Source organism: Grus americana, chromosome 3 (genome assembly GCF_028858705.1).
Source record: "Grus americana isolate bGruAme1 chromosome 3, bGruAme1.mat, whole genome shotgun sequence".
In the NCBI taxonomy this organism is placed as follows: domain Eukaryota; kingdom Metazoa; phylum Chordata; class Aves; order Gruiformes; family Gruidae; genus Grus; species Grus americana.
In genome coordinates, this window is record NC_072854.1 from 78,953,779 (window position 1) to 78,981,155 (window position 27,377).

General features: G+C 39.1%; 1 protein-coding gene across 7 annotated transcripts in view; it reads left to right on the forward strand.

Annotated features, from left to right (window-relative positions):
* Positions 1–27,377, forward strand: part of SMOC2 (SPARC related modular calcium binding 2) — a 149,533-nt gene that overhangs the window by 19,529 nt on the left and 102,627 nt on the right. For all 7 annotated transcript variants that reach the window (XM_054821699.1, XM_054821700.1, XM_054821701.1 and 4 more), the window contains exon 2: positions 25,263–25,434. In XM_054821699.1, the coding sequence (XP_054677674.1) occupies positions 25,263–25,434 (172 nt within the window). The remainder of the gene's footprint in view (positions 1–25,262; positions 25,435–27,377) is intronic.

The following is a 27,377-nucleotide window of genomic DNA, read 5'->3' on the forward strand; positions in this document are numbered from 1 at the left end:
GAAATTTTCATTGCTGAATGATTTTTTTTTTTGGCGCAGAAGGCTTGTTTGACCTCCTTTGATGTCTGTCTTGGGGCTAGGCATTAGCTCTTGAAATGATTAAAGGTTTGATACAGGAGCTACTTGGTAGGAGTATGTGTGGGGAAAAAGTTGCATCAGTAAGTGCTATCTGCCTTCACAATAAATGTATTAACCTTGAGTGATTCATCCAGTTCCTCACTGAGATTCTCTGTAGGTAGTGCAGATTTTGTCACCTCATTGCAATAGCCTTGTTTTTTAAAATAATGTAGTTAGACTTGCACTTTTTTAGCAACACATACTTTTGAGTAGCATATCACATGGAGTGATGGTATGGATTTAATGGGGGAAGGGAGGAATAAAACTTATTTCCCATTTGCACCGGTTCCATTTCATGGAGATCAGCTGCAGCTGTGCAACTACCTAGCCCTCTCCCCAGCCTTTTTACAGCTGGTGGTGCTAGGGAGCCTGGTATATTAGCCTGGGAGGGGTCTGGGTGAGCTCTTGGAAGAGCTGAGGTGTAGGGAAGGGGCTAGTTTATCAATGCATGTTTGCCTCAGTACTGTATGGGCTGTTGGCTCTCGGTTTCTCTTTTGCACAGTGCTGCTGGTGACAGAACAGACTGGGATTTCTCAGGTGAGCTTTCAATGGGCTGTTTCTCTGTGACTGACAGCTTTTATCTGCTAAGGGAACAGCTTCTTTTGGTGCTTGTTACAATATTTGATATGTTCTGCTTTGAACTAAATGTTCAGGCTAGAAACAAAATCTAGTGGTGAGACCATACTTAATGAAGGCTGTTCTTAAGGTGATGGCTCTTGTTGAGGTGATGTTACAATAGTTTTCTGCCTTGGTGCTCAGAGCTTCGTGGTTGCTCTCAGAAGATGGAATTTTCCTGCAGTAGTGCTGTGTGGGATTTGTTCCACAGCTTAAGGGTTGAAGGGCTAAATGTCACCCCCCTTTCTGGGGATGGTGGGAGGGGGAGCATGTGAAGAATGTTGAAAAGATGTTCCCTAAACCACATAACAGAAACAATGGAAAAAGGAAGAGTAACAGCTCAAGCCATTATGTCCCCTGTGTATGTCTCTGAGTTCACCCAAAATTGCTGTGGACACAGTGTCAGTATTCTTAGCCTAAGCTACTGCTGTGTATTTAAGTTGTGTAGTCCTTGTTGAACCCTGGAGCGTCCTGTATTAGTGAATTTGCAGCACATTTCCCAAAAGGGTATTTCTGCTGAATGCCAACCCCCCTACACCCCGCAATCCCTCCACCTTTTATTTTACTGTTGTGATAAAAGCTGCTGTATATGTACAGTAGATAACATGAGGAAAAAATATTCCCTGTTATAGCAGTGAATCTTCATTCAAATGAAAGTGGTTGCACAGCTGCAACTTGAAAGTTTGACCTATAGTATTTACAGATGGAATCACAGTGATGGCTTAGTGACATCTGCTATTTATCTTTGTCTTCTGTGAGATGCTGCTGTGTTTAGTGATGATAGGCAGCATTTCTCAGTGATTCTTGATGTGCCCATATTATTCAGCTAGTAGTCAAACTGTTCAGCTATGAGGCTGAAACTAGAACAATTAAAACACGCTAGAAGATCCTATATTAAATAGGGACTGTCACCATAGGAAAAATTGTACAATATTCTAAGGCATCTCAGGATGAAGCACACATCTTTCCTGAAAGGAAAAGAGAGGTAACACTTTGCAGTCTGTGCTCATTCTAGGATTGGGAGAACAAACCCTACTGAAGGCTGTATTACAAACAGGTCCTTGCAAAAGTTCCTCTGTTTTCTTGTCTGTTAATAACAGAGGAGATCCACATCCACCTGGCTCCTGAAATCATGAAGATCGTACCTATCTGAGAAGAAAGGCACCATTGTTAGCAGCACTTTACTGACTCCTGTAAACTGGATTGAGTTCACTAGTTCCAAAAAACGCAAAGATTGTGACCATGGAGCTTTTCTATTAATAGAATCTAAAAAGCATAAAGCACAGGATAAAGCAGTAGATTGTTTCTTAGCCTTTTAGGTTGCTAGGAAAATTCGTGAAGCTGAGCATTTTCAGCACAAATTCTATTACCTGCACTAAAACACATAAACTGAAATGCTGTAATATAGTTTAAGTAATTTTCGGCTTACCTGGGTAGGCTTACAGTTCATAAATCCTAGGTGATGCCTGGCTCTTAGAAATAACAAATTGCAAAATAAAAACAAAGAGGATTTTATGATGAGTTATTAGAAAAGTAACCGAAAGTGGATGGGGATGCCTTCCTGTGCTGAATCTACAGTTCAGAGAAGGTTTAAATCTTGATGTGAGAAGATGTATAATTCATTGTGTTCAGGTCTGCTCCTCTGCAGGTGCAGTGTGTGTTGCTAATGCTTTTCTTTATTAAATATAACAAATAGCCATTGGCTGGACCAAAAAACCTTGGACATGGATCTCACCTGGAAACTTTAAACTCCTGATCTTGGGAAGCGATGTCCTTGAGATACCAGTGCTGTAAAAAGGATGTTTATTTATCTTGTCCCATGAACATACTGATCAATCTAGCTAATGATTTATACTTTAGGGAGTCAAATGAGTTTAAAACACAAGCTGCAAATCTCTCTAACTGTATCTGGTAGGTAATTATATTTCCATTGAGACAATAGCATAGGGAAGGTTGTCAACTTACTGGAGGAAAATAACCCTCTGGACTTGAGCAAAAGTACTGCTCATCTGAATTATGTACCTTGCAAGAAAAAGCAATAGCTGCATATGCTGATGTAGTTTACAATGGCTTGGTGCAGAGTCTAAAAACCAGAATTAAGAGAAAACCTGAAATTAATCAGTTACTTGGAAAAATATTTTTCCAAATATATTAAATTCTTGGGAAGTTATCTTCTCTGATGACAAATAGCCAGAAAGATCACTGCCACTTAGATAGAGATGGGTCTTCTGAGTCTAACAGCTAGCTGTGGTGTATAAAACTCTTTTCCATGCCAGGTAACACAGATGGACTGTTCTGCTTCACAGTTGTGTTTTTGCAGATGGCACACTGACAGTTTTGGGGAAATTGTGTTTTGTGCTCATCAGTCACAGACATAGTTGGGACTTCAGTTCCCTGATTCTCTGAGCCACAATAACAGACTGTAGAAATTTTTGTTCAGCTGGTTACTGCTAGTGTGTGAATTCATCACTGTAACTTTATTCACACAAAAGCAGTTAAGAGTCTCCTGTCTGTGCCAGAGTGAAGAGTCATTGCAGACATGCTTGGGTTTTCATAACAAATGCTTATCACCCTTAAATGCAGAAAGAAAATTCCAAACAGCCAGAGGTCAGAAAAATCAAAACCAACTACTTCCAGAAGCCTGTATTTTATCTGTGTGTATTCTCTTAAGATACAGCTGGGCAGAGAAAGGGTCACCTAGTCTTCTTGGAAACAGTTGATATTTTCCCACTTATTTCAGTATTGGCTTGAAGTTTTTAATCAAGCTCTAAGTAATACTTGCAGCTATGGGTCAAATATAGGTGAATTTTCCCACTTCTGCCTAATGGAAACAAAGTTGCTTCCTACTTCCTAACTACCTGTTTGAAGAAAGATACTGGTAATTAATTCATCTTACTGAACACACTCTCTGGGCAAAAAAATACTTTCCCTCACTGCTTCCATAGTGAACAGTCTTTTCTTTACTGGAACTGAACAACAGCATGCTGAAGTCACTGAAATAATCTTTCTTTTTTCTATGAACCTAACTTTATATTCTTTTCTTGTATAGATATACAGAATATCTGTAAGATATAAGAATCACAGTATGAGCAGTAGTAAAGCAAATTTCCCGTGCACTTCTTTGGCAATGTGACCTTGACTCAGATACCCTTTAACTGAAATAGTTCAATCTCCAGATCTTTCTGGGCTCAGAGTTTCTTGATGAGGTACTCAAAAAGGTGACTGTAGCAGGGCATATAGTTTGTACAAAAAAACCCAACTTCAAACAACAAAACAAACAAACATCTGGTTTCATGTGTAAGCTAATTCTGAAGAGGTAGATATGTATGCAGATATATGCATAAACAGACTGATGTATCAAAATCCCCTATTTAAACAAAACCACCAAAACAGTCTTCCCAACTTGTGAAAGCATTGAGTTTGCTGCTACAAAAGCAACCAAAACCATCTGGATAGGAGAGGTATTGCCTCCGAGGCATCAGAGTTAGTTTATGGATGTTTGGAAACAAGTACAGCTTTGGTAGTTTTAATCTAATAAATGATGTCACTGTTGATGTGGAGACTCAAGAAACCATATTTCTGTTCACCTTCTTCATGTTTAGTGCTCAGATGACAGTAAGAGGTATAGCACTACTTGGTTTTCATTAAAATACATACTTTTGTCATATAAGATTGTCCACTGGGGCGGACAAAATCGGTTCATGTCCCTGTAAGGGATGCTGTTTTTCTGGCTGGCATGAGGTAAGGCATCCAAGATCTGTTTTGGAGGTTGCTGTCTTACCCCCAGACACTTGTTCCTTTTGCTACCCCAGGGAAATCTATGGCAATGGGGTAAGTGGCTGGATGGGAGCAAGCGGACAGGATATTCTTACGTTAGGAGAAGATGAAATACTGACTAGTTGTGAAAATGTGTTGAGAAGCAGGCTGGCATCTTGTAACTGTAAGTACTAACAGCCAGCATTGAGTTTGAATTTTGCATTTTTACTCTTCAGTACTGCTTGCTGAAGAGGATATGAAACTGTCTGACTACAGTGCTATGAAAAATCTTCAAATTACTAGATTGCCATAGCTCAGAGTGAAAGGGGAAATGAAGGCTTATTCTGCATATTCCCGATATTTCTGAATTGTCAGCTTGGTTGGCAGCATATACCAGCTCTGAGAGAAAACATCTGTGGCTGGAGTCAGCAGACCTTTGACTCAATTGGAAAGCACTTTCTCAAACTTGGGATTCCCGGCCTAGACTCTAGGAAAGAAACCTCTTTCCCACAACTAGCTGCATAGTTGATTTATTTTGGTTTGGACACTGCTTCTCAAGAGTGGGAAGATGAGTTCATTTTATTAGTGGGTTAATTACTTCTTATACAACTAGTTTCAGTATATACATTTTAAAAATGTACACTTTCAAATCCAGAAAAATATGAGGCTATTGGTTATTAGAAGTATTGAGTATGTACATAATCATAGATGGGTTACTCTTGTTCTCATTCTCATACATACATAATGAGTATGTAAATCCATCTGATAAACTACCTTTCTTATTAAAAGGTAAATTTTATTTGTATTTTGAATTTTTCTAACTTCAGCTTCAAGTGATTGGATCTTTGCCTTTGCTGGAAGTTAAGGCAGACCCCTTGAATGAGGAAGGTATTTTGCTTGCTTAATACTTTCTTTAAAGTTTGTTTGCATTTCAAATGTTTTCAGAATAGGTAAGTTCTGATTTCTAATGTATAAGTGATCAATGACTTGTCCTATGGAAGGAAATGAGATTGCTGCTGTTAATGACATAAACAGAGTTCAGTCCCTCCCACAAATATTTGAGCAAGGAAACAGCTGAGGTTGATGGATAATCTTCATGGAAATAGACTTCTAACTTTAAGCAGAGACTGGTTTTGGAGCTATAACAATTTTTTCATGCTGGAAATTGTTGGGTTCTCTCATAGGTGTCCCTACTACTTAACTCAGGTGAGTTCTTCTAATTATCACATATTTGCTGATATAGCAAATCAATGCTCACATCTGAGTCATGGACAATGGAAATTATTATTTCAGTGGAACATCAAGTCGGCACTTGCCTGTTAATGTGTTTATTTTCCATGTTTCTCTTTTGTTCTAGACCAGTCCTCATTACTGTTCATGTTCCACAACTTAATTTACCAGTTACCACAAAGCCTGTAAAATCCAAAGTAGGTGCTGATCTATTCAGTATGATATATTAATTAAAAAATCACAGCAAATTGTGAATTGCTACAATTTATATAGACAAGGGTCTGAATAAAAATCTTGGACCTAAAACTCACTGTGCTTGAGGATGATTTGGATTCAGATCTAAACTCTGTGGTTTGGGTTTTTCTTTAATCACATGGTGTTACAAACATCTATTTCATGTGTCTAAACTGTCCCAGCTGTGCAGAGTATTTCCTTGAACACATTGGACTTATTTTTTTACACAGATGTAAATCAGGAGTAACTTTGCTGTGCCGGTGGATGATGTGTGAGGAAAGGTCTGTGCTTTCCATATGATGTCTCTGTATGCTAATAATATAGAAATGATGTGTATTCTTTGCATCAGCTTTGGGGGAAAAAACCCCAACTATTTGCAAGTCTTTGCATGTGCACGAACATCATGCAGATATGCTAGCAAACACAAGATATAAAGGAGTTGGAATGCAGCTCTTGGCAATGGCCATATGAGACCTTTCTTTTAAGGCAGGCCTCAGTGCCATTGCTGTATCCTCCTTGCTGTCTTCCCCCTGCCTCACTGGTTTCTTCCAGGCGCTGCTACCAGCAATGCCTTCCCTTCACACTTTCTGTAGCTGTGTCCTGCTGCACCCTGTCAGGTGTGCCATTTGCCTCTCACCTTTAATGCTGTCACTCATCAGCAATTAGGAATCAACATTATACAAGTATTTGAGGTAAAGAGAATATTAGATCTGGATCAAGTGTTGATTTCCACTCCAGCTTTCCCTATTGAATTGCATAAAGATTGCAACTGAACTTGAGCTGTAAAGAAATCCAAGCTTTTCTTTAGGTTGGACACAGCTTGCAAGAGTCTTGTGTTTTTGTGTTTGTCATTCCCCACCCCCTTCATTATTCTTGCATACATATCCAGTTCCGAATTAAACTGTGGCTGTTCTTGTGGTATTTCTTGTCCTGGCCAGAAGCAGGAACTCCTGGAAGCGTTGCTGCAAAATCCTTTTGTTGAGTGTTTCTGTGTAGTTTGCCAGGCTTGCTGAACCTAATCTTTGTGTCTTTTCAGATTCACACTGGCTGAAAATGAATCACTATTCCTTGTGTCTTTGTTTGGATGCAATTGCTGTTTTTCCTGTTTCATCAAAGGAATGGGCTTGACTTATCTGTCCTAGTAATGAAGTGGTTTGACTTGCCCCGTATTACACTAGCAAGGAGAAACTGCCTTACAGATTTTTTTTTATTTTCCAAAGATGATATGTGGTCTTAGCACAGCTGCAATTCCCCTAGAAGAGGATGGTCAAACTTCTCCTTGGGGGTTGTTCATTCTTACCTCATCTAGCCAAGAATGATATAAACCATGGTGAATCAAGAGTAAGCTCTGTGTAGTTACCAGTTCAGTAATACTTAGCATGAAAACATAATCTACTAAGGGAGCAAGAGAGAAAACAGTGAGGCCCATGAAACCTCATGTTGCATACTCTATCAGATAGAAGAAACTGGTACTTCAGATAGCTCTGGGCTGGCAATAAAATAGAGTGCAAGAAGATGATTAGATCTATAGGCTCTTCTTCAGCAAAGTATTAGGTCTTGGCTAAGGAACATACAAATCCTGACACCTCCTTTTAAGTTGCCATTCAAGTTTGTAACTTTGAGGCAGGCAAGCATGAGCAATCATAGACTGCCTCCCCTTGAGAACAGCAGTATTTCAAAGCTTGCAGACAGTGTGAATCCTTTAAGGAACAGCAGGGATCTTCTTTTCGTGTACATAAAATACATGACTAGTTAAAGCCTTTTGAGAACACAGGCAAACTTTGTAGCAGTTATCAGTTGTTCTTTCAATCTCTTGAGAGCAGCTTAAACAGATACCATAGAAAAAGCAAGTCTGTCTTGGCTCTAGTTTTTATGATTTCCATGAGACATCATATATGGATTGTCATGATTTAACCCCAGCCAGCAACTAAGCACTACACAGCCACTCACTCGCTCCCGCCAGCAGGATGAGGGGGAAAGAGAATTGAAAGGGTAAAAGTGAGAAACTTGTAGGTTGAGATAAGAACAGTTTAATAATTGAAATAAAATAAACTAATAATAATAAATTTTAATGAAAAGGAAAATAACAAAGAGAAACAAAACCCAGGAAAGACAAGTGATGCAAATGAAAACAATTACTCACCACCAACTGACCAATGCCTAGCCAGTCCCTGAGCAGCACTCCTCTGGCCAACCTTCCCCCTAGTTTATTGCTGAGCATGACGTCCTATGGTATGGAATATCCCTTGGGTCAGCTGTCCTGCCTGTGTCCCCTCACAACTTTTTGTGCACCCCCAGCCTACTTCCTGGCAGGGCAGTATGAGGAGCAGAAAATGCCTTGATGCTGTGTAAGCACTGCTCAGCAATAACTAAAACATCCATGAATTATCAACACTGTTTGCAGCACAAATCCAAAACACCCTCACACTAGCTACTCTGAAGAAAATTAACTCTACCCCATCCAAAACCAGCACAATGATTCATCAGAGGCGGATCATATTCAAACTGATACCTGTTTATGCTGTGTCAGAACACATCTTTATCTAAAAAGTGTTCAGCTTAATATATTAAACATAAAGAAAAGAGGAGCAGAACTGGGGAAAGCTCAAAGGTAAAAGGAAGCACAGAGTGATTGGGGGAACTCATACAACCCTAAAACTTTAAAGCTAGGCAGTTTTATAGTGGTTAGATAACAGTGTGTATTATCTCACACCGATAACTAAGGCAATCCAAGTTAGGGCTTAAAGGTTTAAATTAGAAGACTGTTCATTGCTGAGAACCACGTTTCTTCCAGACTTATCACTCACTTTCTCTACTGGAATTTAATGTATGTTTAACAGTAGATAACTTCTGAAATCCATCTTCTTTCTATTGGAGGCACCAGGTCACCTGCTCCTTTATCTGTAGTTCAAGATTCAGCTTAAAACCTCACATTTGTCTGTACTACTACAGCAGGAATTGTTAGATATAGTCTTAAAATTCACTAGTTAACTTTACTCGTAATACTTTTCTCTAGTTTAAATAGTTCTCTGTCATTTCTAGAGTTTAAGCTTTGATATTTTCTGGATGTGACTTTACTATAGCCAGATAACAAGATCTTAATTTGATTCTCGTGCAGGGTTATGTCAGCCTTGCCAAATGGGCTTGGAATATCTCTTGATTGACGAGATTTTTAGGTTTAGAAATGGGAAGAAGAAAGAAGAATGTACGGTAGCAGGCAGCAACGCTTTATGAAGCTGTGTATGCAATACAGCTACCATATGAAAAAATAGTGCATTTGTCTATTGTTTCTTTGGGTGTTCTGTGCACGTGAAAACACAATATTATGTTTCATTTCCATCTGTACAAGGCTGTTTTTCTTTTGAGCTAGGGAGAAAGGAATCATATGATAAATGGAGCTTTCTGTGCTTCTTTGTATTTGCCTTTTCTCAAAGGTTAGGGTTGGAACGTTGTTGTGAGAAGCAAAACTTTGACTGGACTTACTTAAGTGGTAAGAGTGAGCTGTTCTTTATCATATTAATTTCAGTTGACTCATGTCATTTCACCTCCCAAAACCGATGATGGTTGGTTAAGATTATATCCAAACCAGTCATAAGTTACCAATGAATCAGTAACAGAATATTTTGGGCTGGTATACAAAAACATCTCTTGCTCCATATTTAGTTAGCTTGGATCCTCTTGTGGTTCAACTTCAAGCAGAGTCCAGTTCCCTTAATAAAACTTCTAGTGCAGGGAGGGCAAAGAGTTTAGCCGATTTACAGCTGCATTCCTCTTAGAGCAGCTAACAGACATACATCTTGCATACTCTATGTGCAAGACTTTCCACTGTCGTTTATCTTGATTATCTGATAGATGTCGTGATATTAAAAGCATGGTATGCAGCAGATAAATCATCATATCAATTCCTTTTCATTCTAATCCTCTCTGCTTTTCCAACTGGGAGAAGAAAAGATTGAAGTATTTGGCTATGGAAGCTATGCTAAGGGACATATCCTTCTTGGGTGGAGTATTTGCTAATTTTCTCAGGTAAACATGTAATTTGGTTGAAATATTGCTGTTGAGAAGCACTATGGTACAGCTTTTAGACAAATTGATGGTAAGGAAAAATGTTTAGAAAAACTTTGAAAAATATACCTCTGTCTTAACAGTAACAGTTATCTATAGAAACATTAATGTATCACACCTATTTTGTGTTTTGATGGATATGTTAACGATGCTGTCATTGTTTCTACATGTCTGACAGCTACATCAAAGAAGTATCTGAAAACTGAGGTGTTCCTAAAGCTAAAAAACCCATAACTAAGTAAAACACTGTGCTAAGCTGTCATAGAAAATCCAAGTAATACATGCTCAGCAATAAATAAGCCCAAGAGAACTAAAGTGAAAGTCAAGCCTGTGGCCTCATTCAGAGCCTGATCTTGTGGCTTTGGCACTTACTTAATGTTTTGCTCTTATATTGCATTTTTCATTCATGGTTTATGAAATGCTTTACAAAGACAAGTAATAATAGTCTGACTTTTTGGATGAAGGCTAAAGAAGCATCAAGAGGTAAAATGGCTTGTCTGTGATTTAGTCAGTTCATTGTAGATAGAAAGGTCAAAGTTCTGACTCCAAACATTGCCTTGAATTTTAGGTAAACTTGGTTCTTTTAAGGAAGGTACATTGCAGGTATATGCCTCTTACAGACTAAATGTGTTATTGCTCTCCTCTATTCTTCTAGGCTCAGAAATGGAGGAGATGAGACCTTGAATTCAGGACTTGGCCTGAAAGAGCTAAAACACCAATCAGTACCACACTGTTTTTCAAAGCTTGAGAGAATTAATGACGTGCAGAGCCAAAACAGCTCAGCCCATGCTTTTCCCTTGGAACATCATCCTAGATCCCATTAAAAATGACCTTCAGCAAAGATTTTTTTTTAATGGAAACAAAGAAGGTCATAATTTAGTTTACAAAACATCCTCAAATGTTTTTAACAAGAAAATCCACATGCCAGTTTTAAAGGATTCATAGAGTTTCTCTTGCTGTGTCCTTGCTTTGTTAATGAGCCGGACCTTTTTCAGCCATGACTAAATCATTTTGTAGGAAAGAACGTTTGGAAGGATGATGCATGTGGTTAAAAAACAGGAATGAGTTTCTGGAGTCTTGGGTTTAATTCCCAGCATTGCCACAGACTTCCTCTGTGACTTTGGACAAGCTACCACATCTATGTGACTAAATTCACTGGCTGTAAACTGATGCGAGTGGAATTTATCTTCTTCAGAGGCAAGTTGTGAGGAGAATGTATACTTAGGTATCGACTGCAGCTGCAGAGGACTTATATTTTTAATTGTCTAAAACATGTGAATCCAAAAGAAGCATTTAAAGGTGTGACCATTTTCTATGGATTGTGTTGATAATGGGAAAATGCCACAAAGTAATTGGAGTAATTTGTATCAGCAATCTGTGGTACTTTGGAACCTCTTTCTGTTGGACAGGTTCACAGGTGAACATACTTCCTTACTGGGAGCATGAGTCCAAGCCAGTGACAGCAAACTGATGGCAAATGTGTCAGAGTCAGCTAATGACACTGCTCTGAATAAGTTGTGGCTGGAGCTGTGGTGTAGGTGGCCGTAGCGATGGACCTCAAGGAGGTCCACTGGAAGGTCTGGCCCTCAGGTGCTGTAAGATGTGACTAGGGATATCGGTCTCGAGGATGGTCATCCAAAAGGTCAAGTGATAGACTGTGCAATGACAGAAGAAAACTTAGCTGATGTATCAAGGCAATCTGTGCTAGATTTGATGGTGGACAAATTCCCAAGCCTGCACCTTAACTAGAAGAAGGCGTATCCAGTGGTAAATATGGATATACTGAATTCATGTAAAACCTTTACTCTTCTGTTTTCTGAACAGTTAATCAGTGAGTTACGCTTGCCAAGGAGCCTAAAAAATCCCCTTGCTCATCTAGTCCAAGCCATATTCATGGCTGAGTATGTTTAAATTGACATTTGTGTTATTTATCCAGGTTGCTTTTTAATGTCGTCATATACTGTCCACAGAAAGCATGAGTAGCCTGTGGTGGACAGCTTGTAATTCTGTTTAGGTGCTTGGCCAGCCTTTCCCTAGAGAGGAGGAAGGTGAATGAGCAATTGCCCTTAGGCCAGTCACCTAATGCTCCTTTTCTTCATACACGTTGCCTAAGGGGAGGTGAGAATGCCTTAGCAACTACTGTGGCGTCTACCCTTCCTCCTCTCTGAGGCAGATGGCAGGGAGCAAAGATTAAACTTTTTAAAAAATGGCTTCGCTATTTCTTTTCTTCCTCCCACACCAATGAAATTTGGTCAAAATTAGCCATCTCACTGCTGGCTTTCCAGGCCACTACACGCAACAGAGAAACAAAGCTGTGGCTGCGGTTGCTCTGCTTGAGCTCGCAAGCAACAGAAGACAAAATATGATTGGCAAGAGCCGGGTCCCAGACTCCAAGAGAGACAACAAGTTGTGCACAGGGGAGGAAGAGGATGTGGAATTGGTGGGATCCGTATGTCTATTAGAAGCGGATAGGCTGTGTTTTCAATATTCTTCCAAATGCTATAATCTGTGCAAAATTTATCAGGGAGCTATTTTCCGCAGTGAAAATAGGAAAATATTTCATAGGTGCCACCCTGTCCATATTTTGCTAGTTGGTCAGTTCCATTTCATATAAACAATATCTGTAACATGGAGTAATTATATGCTCCCAACAAAAATAATCTCAGAGGATAAGATTCTTTGATTTTTCTAGTATGACTAGAAGCCACAAATATAAAATATTGCATCACAGAGTTTGAACTCCAGAAATCTTCATCCTTGCATTGTAGAAATATGATGTTTAGATAAGTTCTTGGTAAGAGCTGGAACTTGCTGGGCCTCAATTCTTCTACGTTAGGGGGTGTGAGAAAGTCTGACTAAAATAAAATACCTGTTCTTTAGAGCTCTGTTTTTTTGTGTTGTATTTTCAAAGTACTTGGAAGAGTTTTCTTATCACTAATACAAAGAGTGTCTAGGCTTCCTTTAGCGTGTAAGAATTGGTTCTGATTGCATCCCATTTAAAAAAAAAAATCTCAAAAAATATACAATATAGGTGATTTTTATCAAAGGATCCCAACTGACTGATATAATCTTCTGTCTGTTCTCAGCTCCACTGTCTTTAGAAACAGCATTTTTTCTTTTTTTTTTTTTTTTTACTTCTGGAGTGCAGTAGTCTCTTCTATTGTTGATTCTTCATCCATAATACGGTATGTGTGACTGCCATTACAGCTTCTTTGAGGATTTTTTTTTGGCACAGTGCCTGCTGTGGTGGGGTCTTGGGTCACTGAACTCAAATGGAAACTCTGGAAATTCTCCTTCGTCAGGTTTCTCATCCTTAACAATTCCTTTCGCTATCAAGAAATCTCATATATAAGGGTCCGTGGTGGAAAGGGATTAATGGATTGAACTGGTAGTATGATGATTCTTTAACATTTTCTGGTATTGCTGGATAATCTTTTAAGACAAATTTAAAAGCTACTGGCCAACTGGTGTGTAGAAGGCAAAGAACAGCAAGGAAAATGTGTCTGCTACAAATAAAGCAGAGGCCACTTAAATTGTGACACAGAACTTGGAAAAAAATCTTTTTTATTCTGGTAAATTGCCTGGTTTGGATCATGGTTTGTTGATCCCTCTCCACACTTTTAGATACGCTCAAAATTTTGTTTTTCATATTTATGGGTTTTTCTTTTGCAAAAGTCCTCATAATAATTACAAATAAATGGCTTCCTAATGACTTTTTTCCTTGGAAAACAATGGTTTAAATTAAAGGAAAAATGTTTTTGCCCAACATACAAATAAACATACAAGAGTTCCATAAAACCCCGAAGTTGGGAGGAAGCAGAACTGCCAGTGGTTTGAGAAAACCACAGCCAGGTTCTTCTGTCCCTATGGAAAGTGTTTTTTTCTCATTAGACTGGCTTGTTAAACCCTTGTATATTCCAAATGTGTACTACTTAACTGTTTGCTTTTAGCATGATTTCTCATTTTAAAGATGACAATATTTAAACCTAGCAACATGCTGTGTTAAGATCAACAGTTTAACAAGAGCAAAATCTGCCTCCCAGACTCGGCTGCCTGCCTTTCTTCCAAAATACTTTGTTCTGAAGAAGCTGATGGCAGTGATAAATGTAAGAGAGTTAGAGCTCTGCAGTTATTGTCAGCAAGTTAGCTTTATGGGTTAGGGATTAGACCTTTGATGTCTTATCGAGTTTCTGCCCTGCGTGAATCAGTTGCTTACTTGATTTAAATTATAAAAAGAAATGCTCTGTTGTGATATTGTCTCATACTGTGTCTTCGTCATTTGAGATGCCCTCTGTGTTCTTTAGTTCCCCAGGAAGAGAAGGCAACCAGCCATATGGAGAGTGGCCAGTTGCCTGCTGATCACGATAGGCATTAAATAGGGTTGCATAGAAACTCAGATATAGAAAAGCTCTGTTTAGCTGAGCTCTTCTGTCCCCCCACAAAGGGAGATTGTTCCCTACAAGTCTGTAATACAACATGCAGTACTGTTTCACGTTAGCTTTTGGGGGGGTCCCCCTGTTCCCTTAATAAATGATTTCCTTTTCATAAGAAGGTGTTATGTCAGTGAAGTTGTATTTTTGACATCCCCCAATGTAATTGCTGCTGGACTGGTATGGAGAGCTGGTGACTGCCTGGGCGTGTGGTAGGAAGAGAACTGAGGTGGGAAGGAGGACTCCCTTTTGCAATTCCAGGGAACAATGAGGATGGCAATACCTTGCCCTGGAGACAACAGTTTGAGGCCATGTAGAAGATAATTTTCAGGGTTTTGCATGTCCTGTGTGCTCTACTAGGATGAGGAGATTTCTGGCCTTTGACAGAAGTTCAACCTGACACTTGTTATTTTGAGTTGTAGGTCATTGCTGTTAGTTTTATTGTTTTAAGCTACCTCAGACACTTTAAGACCGTGTGTGGATATTCTTTAATCCTAAAATAAAGCCCTCAAATATAGAAATGTTGATCTGGCTTAGATTTTATTTGCATTTTAAAATAGCTTTTCAACATTTTAGAAGCCAAAATATTTTTCATATGAGCAGCCTTTGAACAAGATTAAAAAGTAGAATGTGTCTATTTTCCCAAATTGTAGCTGTCATTATTAAAGACGCCAACCAGGCAGATTAGCTCTGTGTGAGGAAACTGGCTAACAGAATGGTTGTGCTAGCCCACTTGTATTCTGAAAGTTGGGTCAGTACTCATGAAAATCTTAAGTAAACTAAAGGATAATTCAATACGTAGACAATGCATCCCACTGTTTCTCTGTTTATTTTCTCCCTGTGCGACTTCTGGCAACTGAGAAGAAACACTATAAATGACAACAACCCGCCAAAGAAAAGATTATGAATAACAATACCACAAGAATGAAGGGCATAAAGTTACCAGTGACTTGGGAAAAATGCAGAACGCTGGGCAGATGACCCATGTAGAAACTAGTGGATGGCAGTACATACAGAACAGAATACCTTCAGATTAGAAACCCTTGCAATTTGAGTTTCAGTATAAATTTATGGTAGACTGTTTTGTCTCTGGTAACCCAAGGTCTATTTATCTGTAGGTGTTTTTTGACTCTGTTGAACCCCTATACTTTGCTGGTAATACTCTGAAACCAAAAGAAGTAATGTCACTGGACACAGAAAAAAAACTATATATTTACTGAAGAAGTAAAAAGGCTGAGGTCTCTAGCAGTCATACATACACAAAAAGGACACCACCTTCCTGACAGGAGTTGTCTTTTTTTTCTTTACCACGTTTTTAACGTGCTGCTTTCAGCACTGTACTTAAGACTGTCAAGCTTTCCATCCCATGCTTTCCATACCCAATCTACAGTTCAATTTTCAGGCAACTCATACTGCAAACTGATGATACCCTAAGTTTGGATACCATTTAACTTTTTTTGATTGTGCAAAATGAAAGAAACCAGCTGTTTATGTTAATCTGGAGTTCAAAATAACTATAATAAAAATCACAAGAAGATTTTTTTTGATCTCTGGAAAGCCAGGTAAACTTTTTTAGAAGGAAAAAAAAGTTGCAGTCTATTTGTCCTTGTTCTGGTGCACTTTTATTACTTCTAATATCTACAGTATTAAATAGTGGGCTGTTTTCAACTCTAGTGAATGCACTAGGCTCAGTTTGCAAAAATGAGTGGTTTTGTGAAACATGGAGGACTCCTAATCTTGGAAGTGAATGAGTGTAGTCAGATAATAGGTGTTTTAGTGTCACTGACAGTGTTCGTCGTGTCTTAATTTTCAAGACCATTACTTCATCTTTAGCTATATGGGGTCAATGCCAGCAAATTGTTCATATATTGTTTCTGTTGCTTAGACTTGGCAGCTTTGGGCATGACTCATTTGGAGTGAGTGCTTTGTGCTTCCAAAGACCATATTGTAGGAGCATTCAAATGAATCAGTGAAAGGTCCTTCTGAAAGGGTAGTTCACCAGGGCTGAGTGTTACTCAATAGGAGCCCAAACCTGCTCCTATTGAAGTCTGTGTATTTACTTTAGTAGGGATGGAACCAGATCCTAGAATTAAGCTATTCAAGAGACTAGCCCTTCAAGAGGTATGACTGCACTACCTTGAAGTTTCTTTTCAAGACAAAGCCAAGTGGAGAGAACAAAGAGAAGAGTTGGACCCCTTGTTCTTGTAGTGTTTCATCAGATTTCCTGGTATACTATACTCAGAATGCTTAAACAGCACAGAATGCTCTTTTGCTGTAACTTCCCTTATGCCTCCAGACACCAAAGCAATTCAGTTCATTTTTGATGAAAACTATAATAAATAGAAGAAAAATCTGCTCAACTGGTACTTTTGAACTCCTTACAGTCCATTCCCTCCTCACCTCCCAACCCTTCTCTAAATTGGTTGTTGTTCCCTGCCTCCCTAGCCTCCAAAATAATTCCTTCATAGTAGATTAGAAATACTGAAATAGTGTTGAGCCATGCAATCACCTGAAATATCTTTAAGTTGGTGAGCTGTTGGAAGGAACTTTTTTGTGATATGGTAATGATGAAACTTGGGATTGCATGTATAATAAATTGATGTCCATTCTTTCTTCAAAGCAGGAACAAATGTGTATCACTCATTTTGCTTCAATTTCAGCTCAGTTATGCAACCATGTAAACTAGGAAGGACTGAGATGTTTTGCCTTTAGTCATTTGTGAAGCAGCAGTAAAAGGAAGTGATGGATGTGCTGACATTCAGTGCCACCATCCCTCCATCAATACAGCAAAGTAGAGTTCACTTAAAAAAATACCGGTTAAAGCAACAAACATTTAAAAAATAACATGCTAAAGCAAAGCATATTAATCAAAGCACAACCCTGTTTAAGAGTCAATTTTCTGTGCTGGTCATAACAAGATGATACTGTAGTTTTGGCAGTGAGTCTCCAAGAGCTCCACTGCCCTGTGGGCACTGAGGGAATAAGGGACATCACTAATTGATAGGTAATTTGGAGCTGACTTTGGGCACTGACGTAAGAGTAAGTAAAAAAAAAAAACCAAACCACAAACAAAAAAAACCCCAAAAAACCAAACACCACCACCACAACAAACTCCAACAAAAAAACCCAACTCATACCTTCCCACTCAGGGAAGTTGCATACTCTACCTGTTTTTTTTTTTTCAACCATCCTTGTTAAAGTTTACGTGGAAAGAGGTCTGATGTCATAAGTTACACATCAAGAGTTTAATGAAATATAATGAGGCAAAGGGGTCGTCTGCATTCAGAGATTTAACAGGGTCCTTTTCAATAAAACAATGTTTAAGCAGGTACTAGATGCAATTCTCCCTCCTGTGTGTCCCTGCAGATGCACAGAGAGCTCCTGGAGACCTTAAAGTTCTTTTTGAAACCTAGAGCCCACCTCTGTTTTAGTCATCTGGAACCTGGGAATGTTTCTTCCCCCCCCCCCCTTTTTTTTTTTTTGGACACTATGGGCTGGATTAATCTCATAGGACTTCAACCATTTACAGGAGAGCTAGTTGATCAAACTCTGCAGTTCATAAAGTGGAAGGGATATGTCTAGGGTATGATAGATCTTATTCTAAGTCAGGTGAATCTTATCCTTAATGTGCCAATTTCTAGTTTCTCTAGTCTACACAACTAGCTCCACATTATGAAATCATGATCAAGGCTTGCTGTGCTGGAGAGTGCTGCAGCATTGTGGCTGGAATACTAATCTTTTTGTGAATAGGGATAAATGAACTTTTAAGAACAACTGTTCATTCTTAGATGCCTGAGATAACCTTACTGAAGTCTGTTTGCTCACTTGACTGGTAGTGGAACATAATGGAAAGATTCTGATTTACACTGAGAACCTTTACCATTGAGAAGAGACAGGGAGATATTTTGATGTGGTAAGTGCAAACAACTGTGCCCACTATATAGCAGGAATGGGCACATTCTAGCTCATCAGAATGGTAACTTATTAGTCCCGTGTGTGATGTCTTTCTGTGTAAATTCTTTCATGCAAACTTAACCTTAATGGTGATGTCCTGTATATTTGGAAAAAGGAGGTCGTCACAATTTAAAGTTGGCAGCTCTGGGCTTATCATAAAAGAGTCATAAAGGACTGTTTTGCTTCAGTGGGACAGTGCAAGGTGAACTAATCTGTTAAAGTTAGGTTAAATACAGCAGTTATACAGAGTTGTCATTTTGAAGGTATCTTCTGGTACTGTTCTAAATAACTCAATAATAAGGATAAGGAGAACTTAGGTTTTCCATACATTTCAGTACTAGAGTTGGATGCTTTTCAGTAGCATTGGGATGAGACTTGGGTTTGTTCTGTACATGTATGATCTGCTTCATTCCTTCACAGAAGAGTGATTAAATAAATATTGAAAAAATGTATGGTTTTTTTAATAAAGCATTTTTAACTGAGACGGGCTAGCTGGTTAGAGTGCTCTCTAAGGCAGACCGTAGCACGTTGATGTTTAAACATCATTGCCTTTGAAATATAGATATGACTTTACATCTTATAGCCTGCATGTGTGGATATAGATACAGTGATGTGTGTGTATATATACACATGTACATACATGTACATATACACGCACACATATGTATTACTATTGTTTAACTCTTTTTCCCATTGTAGATGAGTCCAGAGGGAACAAAATATTCCTAGCTTGGAGATTTCCACATCTGCCCTTCAGGCAGCTCTCAGACAGGAACAGCATGGCTACATAAATCACTGTAAATCAGCACATTTTTCAACAGCACAAAGCCCTAAGCACAGAGCCACTTTAGAGCGTGCTGCTCCATAGTCTGTTCACAGACCTCCCGTGCCAGCGGCAGGGAAGTCAGACTGTTCTATTCAACATCTTACAGTAACCAGATGCAGGATAAAGAAATTGCTTTTCAAAGCTATAGTCTGCACTAGGCTTTTCCAAGCAAAACAGTGATGTCTAGCATCCATCTTTTCTCTTTTGCTTGTTTTTCAGGCCTCTTTGGCCTTCAGCCCCCCCACGATGAGGTGTTATTTTCCTGTTTTGCAAGCAGGCTTGAACTTCGTTGTAGCTTCTGACGCAGTAGTTATCATTTGGTCAGAGGGAAAGTCCGTATATCAGTTATACGGGGTCCACAAAAAGCAACAGAATAAAAACCTGTTGTCAGTATGTTTAAATACCTACTGTCAGTGGAGGGTATATAGGTCTAGTGGAAATTGAAGGGGTCTGTAAATTGAAGAAAGGTTGAAAACCTCTGATGGACAATCCAAATCTGTAAACTTCTATCTCTTTCTTTTTCCTAGTGCACAGATTCCAACCTGATCTCACAGAAGAGAATGGAATTTCTCTCTACAGATAGAAAAGAAGCAGTTTCTGAGTCTTCAGCTGTAGTAAGAAAACTTACATTAGGCCAAAGTTAAACCAGGTTCAGCATAGGGTGCTTTGAGTTATGCTTTGTGTGCAGCCTGTTTGTGTTAAGGATGTCACTGCAGGGCTGCGAGTAAGCTTTCTTAGAGTTAAGCTAGCCCAAATACAAAAATAAATGAAATCAAATAAAACAAAACCCAAAAAGAGGTTGTGGAACCCTCCCCTGTCTTGCTTAGATTAATCAGACAGTGGCCTCTGACCAAAGGCAATCCACAGCTGTGCACTATATTGTGACATGTAGAGCAGAGCGTTTCCCATTACTGTTTAAAAGGCTGTGAGCCAGATTTAATAACTAATCTTTACACCTCAGCCTAAGTGCATCTGTCGTCAGCTTTTGCTCCAATGGAGGGAGATGCCTGTGTTCTCCGTGACCAGACTGTAACGCTCATTTCCACTCTTCTGCTTTCTGGCACTGGCAATTGGGCTTGTAGATGTATCTAGTTGTTGACTCTCTAGCCATGCACCATTTCTCTCCCAGTGTACTCTGTGATCTGCATAGGTGGAGAGTTGGTCTGCACTATAGATGGTTGGATCCCAGATTTGTGCATTGGGAATGCACAAATGTCCATGTGACTCAGTTTCATCTGAAGACCTTCTCTGTCCTAGCGGTGATGTGGCAGCAGGATGTAGACCAGAGGGAATGACACTGAATCCATGCATAAGAGTGGATAGCATAAGGTAAAGAGAAGATAAGTGTTATGCCATAGCAATGAACAAGTTTACGGACATGTTATTTTGATAAATGGTTTAATAGCACAGTAAAGAAACCATCAAATGCCTACTCTTGAGGTACTGGAAAAACTTTCTCATGGACTGCAACATGTTGCTTGTGGTTGAGGAAATAAGCATCCTGACTATCCACAGCCCAGATTTGGGACCAGTGACAAGATCAAAGCTGAAAGTAAAGCAGAGCAGAAAACAGAGTAGAAATAATTTTCCCCAGTATAAGCAAGGTTTCAGGTATCTACTGCTTCATACTCTGACGATTCTAGTGTTACCAAACTCCAGTAACAGAGGGATGAAAGGTTGCTGGGACAACAGGGGGGCATGTTTCAACCAATATTAAGAGCCTTTAGTGTGTGACATAGGAAGGAAAATACTGGAATTCCATGATGCCTGAAATACATGACAGTAAATAATATTTTATCAATGCTTCTATTTGTCAAGTGAGTACACGCAATTTATAGTGACTTTGGTTTTATTAACTGAGGTAAACTTAATAATCAAGAATTTTTCTGCTATAGTCCCATTATTGTTTGTTCTTCTCAGAAATCTTACATGAGATTTTAAAGCAGTAGCTAGTAAAAAATTTTATGATATTAAAATGTAAAGCAGAAGATAAATTAAAGCAACTACAGTTGAGGAGTCATGCCTGTTAATCTGTAGCATAAGCTCAAATTTGTAGTTGAAAACAATTTTCTGAAACTTGACTAGGCTGGTTTCTGTGTTATTAGGGGCAGGAACACCTCTCTGTTAAAAGTGGTTTGCTTTTTAATAGGGTTTAACCATAATTGTCCGGTTTTTGCTGGTTGTTCAAAATTCTTCCATGTCAGGTTGGTCAACTATTGGCTTCATCTCAGTTGCTACCAGCATTCAAAAAAATGCTTCCTTAAGCTTGTCTTTCAGTGAATCACATGTTTTTACAATAACAGATTTGTTTGTTAAATGAACTTAAAGACAGAAATGGATGAGCTACTATTCAGGGTGAGTCACCTTCTGGTCCATCTAGAACCATCTTTTTCTCCCTCCAAACTGTCCTATTTTAATCAAAAGGAGTATTTTCACAGTAAAGTACAGCTCTAAGATGAGTATCAGAATGATCCCAGTTTTTGTGTCACTGACTCTGCTTGTTTCTGTTTAAACAAATAGTAAATCCCATGAGAAATCCCATAGCCCTTGCTTATTTCAGCATTTCTATTAGTTTTGACATATTTATCTATTCCTTTGGCTACATGTGAGCAAGCAATGCTGATTTGGACTTGTATTATCTTGTGCTGCTGTAGTAAAGATGACAATGGAGTTTTTTCTAAATGTCAATAAAATACTGTCTATTTTTTTTAAGTACATTTGCTAGTCTTTCTTTTATGCTATCTTTTCTCGCAGTTACTTGCCTTTTTGTCCTTCCTGCTCTTAAATCGCTCAGTTACACTAGCTTGGTGGAAATTGTTTTAATGTACAACCCAAATTCTCCAGTGAGGTTTGGCTAACCAACAAGCTATTCAAGTGGTTTCGTCTCCCGGGTATGTCTTCATCCTCTGCTTTTCCAGGTTGCTTGAATATCCTTGAACCCATAATTTACCCTAATCTCCTCTAAGGCTTTGAAATAATAAAATACTTAAATAAAACTCTTTGGATAAATGCCCTTTAAAATATAGCTTTATCTGTGAACTATCACACTCTCAAGGGAGTGGATTTTGTTCCTCAGACGATTAAGGGGATTTTCTGTCCACCGTGTTACTGTGGTTTGTCCACTGCGATCAGGCATACCCATCTTAACTCGTGCAACAACTCAAAACACAAAAGAGGAGAAAAGTCTGGGAGAAAAGTGGGACAGAGGCTAGACTGTTGCTCTGTGTGATATTTTTTTTTTTTTCCTGATGCCTGGATTCAGTTCCCTGATCTACCACATGATTTTCTGTGGGTCACGAAGCCTTCCTGTGCTTTTGAAAAATAATTCTCCGCTCAACGGGGATGTTGCTGAGGATAAATTAAGGGTGGCAAAGTGCCTAACCATTACAGAGGGATAGTCTTATGCACACAGAAAGGCTGTACTCAGATCAGGCTGTACTCAGATGGGAATAGGGAGGTCACTTGACTTGCCATCACGAAATCCACAGGGGAAGTCTGAGGCAGAAGCAGGGGCCTGGGTCCAGTTTTTCTGCCAGAGGCCCCATGTGGTCCATTTTTCCTTGAAATGTCCTTCTTGGAGTCCTGCAGATGCTTCCCAGGCAAGAAAGGGAGGCTTGGAGGACCTCACTGGGGGCTCCTGCGCTGCAGCTCATCAGGGCACCTGGTCAGGCCCTGGACACCAACGTAATTTGGAGATTGATCCAAATCATGGAAGCTTGGCTTCACTGTTGCTCATTCTGCAGGTGAAGGGAGATAACTTCAGTTTTTCTCCCTTCCCACTCAGTTCAGCTAATTATTAATTTCTGTCAGCAAAAAGGATCTGCAAAATAACACCGAAGGGAGGGAAGGAAGGAACATTTCTTCCCCACTTCTGAAGCTCTATAGCTAAATTCCAGGACTAAGGGTTTAGGGTTTATGTGCTAATTATTGTTAAAAATGAAAAATTGCTCAAAAACATCGGGAAAAGGAAGCTTTCCTTTTTATGTTACTGTGCCAGAAAAACATAAAAATTCTGGTCAAAATCCAACCATGTGACTATTATTTTAAAGTAATACTTTTGAGGTTGTCTCTCCATTTTCAGGCGTAGTCTCCAGAAAGGCATCTGTATTTCTTCACATTAAGTGATAGGAAATGCAAATAGACCACAGTTTAAGTATGAAGATTACAGAGATTTATGACTCTCTTTATACATTTTTTTGTGTAATAAAATGCAGGGAAACTATATGTAGCAAATATTTTCTGAATTTTTTAGCATGTACTACTCTTTCCTGATCACATACTACTCTGTCCTCTTTTTTTGCTTGAAAATTTCCTCCTAGTGTTCTTAGTTTCTAATCCGAAGTTCAAAATTTTCTGTACCCAAGGTTTATGATGATGAAGTGGCACCAATGAAACCAATGCTTCAGCTGGATGGAGACCTTTTCTCAGGTGCCTCCTAATGCTTAGGAGAATTATTATCTCCTGGTAGCTATATGCCTTGCTTAATTTTGTGCTTATTCAGAAACAGCAAAATGATAGAGAAATGCATCTGAGGACTGAGTTCACCTCCTCCCCAGTCCCTGCTTTTCAGGAGCTCGTAAGATAAAGTAATATCTTTGGTTTTGGCCGGCATGCAGTGGCGTCAGAATCAATTAGTTTTTTGGCAGCGTGTTTCAGGATGAGCAGCTCCTGCTTTTCACAGATCCAAGGATGATGCCAAACTCATCAGCTGTGCCTGCAGTCTTGGGGTGGAGGGATGAACAGTTAGACCAGGTTCAGCGTGACTTCGTGGCAGAAGTAGAAAGGGGAACATCTGTTGAAATTCATAATGGGAACAACCTAAATTACTTCTGTCAGCCTATACCCACTCACTGTCTTCTGGAGATGAGATTGAATTTCTGATGAAGGGAGAATGCGTGCTGCAGTGGGCAGAACTGGCAGGGTTTGAGTAGCAGAGGCCTTGCAGGGTTCTCCGGTGTGAGAGGAGGACACGAACTGCCCTGTGCCAGTCCAGAAAAAAAAAAATACCGTAGCCCACAGGTGATCCACACTGGCCCGAGGAGAGCCCCCAGGGACTGTGGCCCACAGGCAGCCCATGCTGGGGCAGGGACACGCCTGAGGAGTTGCAGCCATGGGCAACCCATGCCAGGGCTCAGAACATGCTCAAAACAGCAGTCAGAAGTTTTTGATGGTTGGTAACAACTTAAATAAAATTGACTCCAGACTGTTTTGCACACAGCCTGATTCAGGTTTTGTCTTTTCTGCTTGCCCATGGTGGGGCACTTTGGAATGGCAGCTGAGACTCCATCATGTGTGTTATGAGTGGTGTCGGTGGAAAAATTGCAAGCTATAACATTTCCCTCTTCAGTCTTGGCATATGTTTTTATAGGCAAGCATATGCACAAATACAAATATTTTTATAAAATGTATCTGAAGTTTCTGCTTTGTTGAGGAGTCTTTAGATTTTGAATATAGGCATTGCAAGAATAAACAATTGTTGTGTTTCATAATGTGCTTCATAAGGTTCTCCTACCTCACTCATTTTCTCTTCCGGTCTCTTGCACTGCCACTATTGGACATATTATGGGTATAATTTTAGATTAGTATTGATGTTAAAAATCCTGTTTGCATCTGAGAACAGACTTTTCAGCTTGTTATTGTAGACTAGTTAATGTATAGCTAATAAAATAGACAAGTTTCCATTGCTGTCGTCTTTTCGTTGTGAAGAATGTTTCTGCCATCACTGGTTTTGCTCTAAAGACTCCAACCTGCAGTTTTCAGCTTTGCAATGGTTTTTGCAAAGGAGATTCAGAGATTTCCCAGTTGTGATAGTGGAATTAGTGTATGTTACAGAAATGTTGCAATCACTACCATTTCAAAGCAGCAGCTGAATAACCTCAGATATAATGAATCAACTATTATTTGAATAGGCTAAAAAAGCAAAACTTTCTTTTCAGTTTTGGGTAATATTTATCTGTCTTCCCTGTGGAAAGGGGATCACAGAGCAGTCTTCACATGGGAATAGCATTCCTACAGCATTAATTTATTTTTTCTAGTTTTTGAGAGTGGACCAAGACAAAGACAGAGAATGCAGCCTGGACTGTGCAGGTTCCCCTCAGAAATCACTCTGTGCATCTGATGGAAGAACTTTTCTGTCCCGGTGTGAATTTCAGCGAGCAAAATGCAAAGACCCTCAGCTGGAAATAGCCTACCGGGGCAACTGCAAAGGTGAGCAAATCAAAGTTTCTCTTGACCATAATGAAAAATAATAGACTTTAAATAGTTTTTGAATATGTCTGTGTATTGAAATCTAGGAGTGCTGTACTTGAAGAGTTGTCTAAAAACATGTAGATTGAAATCCATCCTGTTAATTCTGTAACAGCAGCTACATAAAAGATAAATGAATCTTTATCCATCAGCAAAAATGAGACTCCCGTGCTCACTTACACTATAATAAATCACTGTTAAGGAAATTGTATGGTCTCTGTTCTGAAAGACCATATCAATGATATAGGATCAGAGTAACTCTCAAGATTGTTATCTCCCTTCAGTTTCTTGTCTACTGCAGTTTAATATTTTGAGTTAGAGATGGTCAAATTCAGTCTTGTGTTTCCCAATTGCAATCCTTTAGTTAGAGGGGGAAAAAAAAAAAAAGAAAAAAAATCTAACTGGTTCCTGTTGTTTTGGTTTTTCAAAAAAATATAATCCCCCAACATAAGTATGTAGACTTCACAGGATTTTTTTTTCACATAACTGAAAAACTGAAAGTTGTGTAAAACTTTCAGTTTTACCCTCAAATGGTGTAATTCTGAAATTCAGTGAATTTGCCCTCACAGAGCAGTCCTACCGACATCATCTACTCTTTTACCTCACAGTTTAGAGAAACTGTGCAACACACAACCCTAGCACTTCAGTTCCAATACATATAAAGGGTTCACAGTTAAGTATTTTCACTTTTAGAGTAGCCCGGTGCAAGTGAACACAGTTCCTTGTTGAAGTGTAGGGTGATTCCCAACATAATGATCTTCTTTCTAAAAGGTAAGAATAGCAGTGGTCATAAAGATTTACTTTCCCTTTCCCTCTGTCCGAAAGAGAGGGGCAGGGGAAGAAAACCCCAGGGACCACACCAATTCAACCTCTAGGAGGCAATTTTCCACATCATCTCTCTCCATTAGCTCCAGTAAACCTCTGAAGCATCAAGACTGCTTCAAAGAGACATTCTGTCTCATCTTCTGCCTAGATGAAACACTATGCTCATTCTTCAGCACTTTCATAATAAGCCATTGTATTAGCTGATGGATCTATTTACTTTTGCGAACAAGGATAACATAATGAAGCTACCTGAGCCAAAGCTTTTGTTACACTCATGAACGACAGAGAGAATTATCATGCACTTTGTATTTGTTCATTTTATACTTTACAGCATTATACACTTTTATGAAAACTTGCGTTACAGTGTTTTTCTTTATTGTTTTTTCCTCTTACCATATTCACAATGTCATCTGCAAGGATTTTTTTTCCATAAGGATGCATTGAATTGCCCTACTGACCATGTTCCCAGCAATGCTGGCAAATTTTTCTGCAGTCAACAACTACTATTTGGAGAAATGCTCATTTGCCGTTTATTTATTAATGGGGGGTGTGTCAGTACAATTGCAGACTTGGAATTAGACACCAGAGGCAGCTTAAGTATTGCTAATAGCAAGTAGACATCATGCCCTCATCAATCAGATGCTTTTAATCTTTCAATTAAATGAATGCAAACATCACTCTAATGTTTAAATATTTTTTCCTTTGATTGGCAACAGACGCATGATTGCCAATAATATACTTGGTCAATATCAGCAAGAGACCAGTGCTCTTTTAATTTTACATTTTCATAGTATTTCTTATTCAGTCAAATCAGTCTTAAATTTTGAAGTGACCAGTGTCTTGTTTCCTACCCATGGCTGCAATCGTCAAAAATATTTCAAGCTGTAAAAACAGGTTTTAGAGAAGAAAAAGATGATTTGCTGGCCTAGCTGCAGTTTCAATTTTAGCATTGCTAGAGCTGCTTTTGATAGTCGCATCAAACATTCTTCTGAAAGAGCTAAGGAAGTCCTCAGATTAAGACCTCTTTTGAGCCAGTTGCTTTTGAGTGGTGAAATTTGTTGTTGCAGGTGATGCTTGAC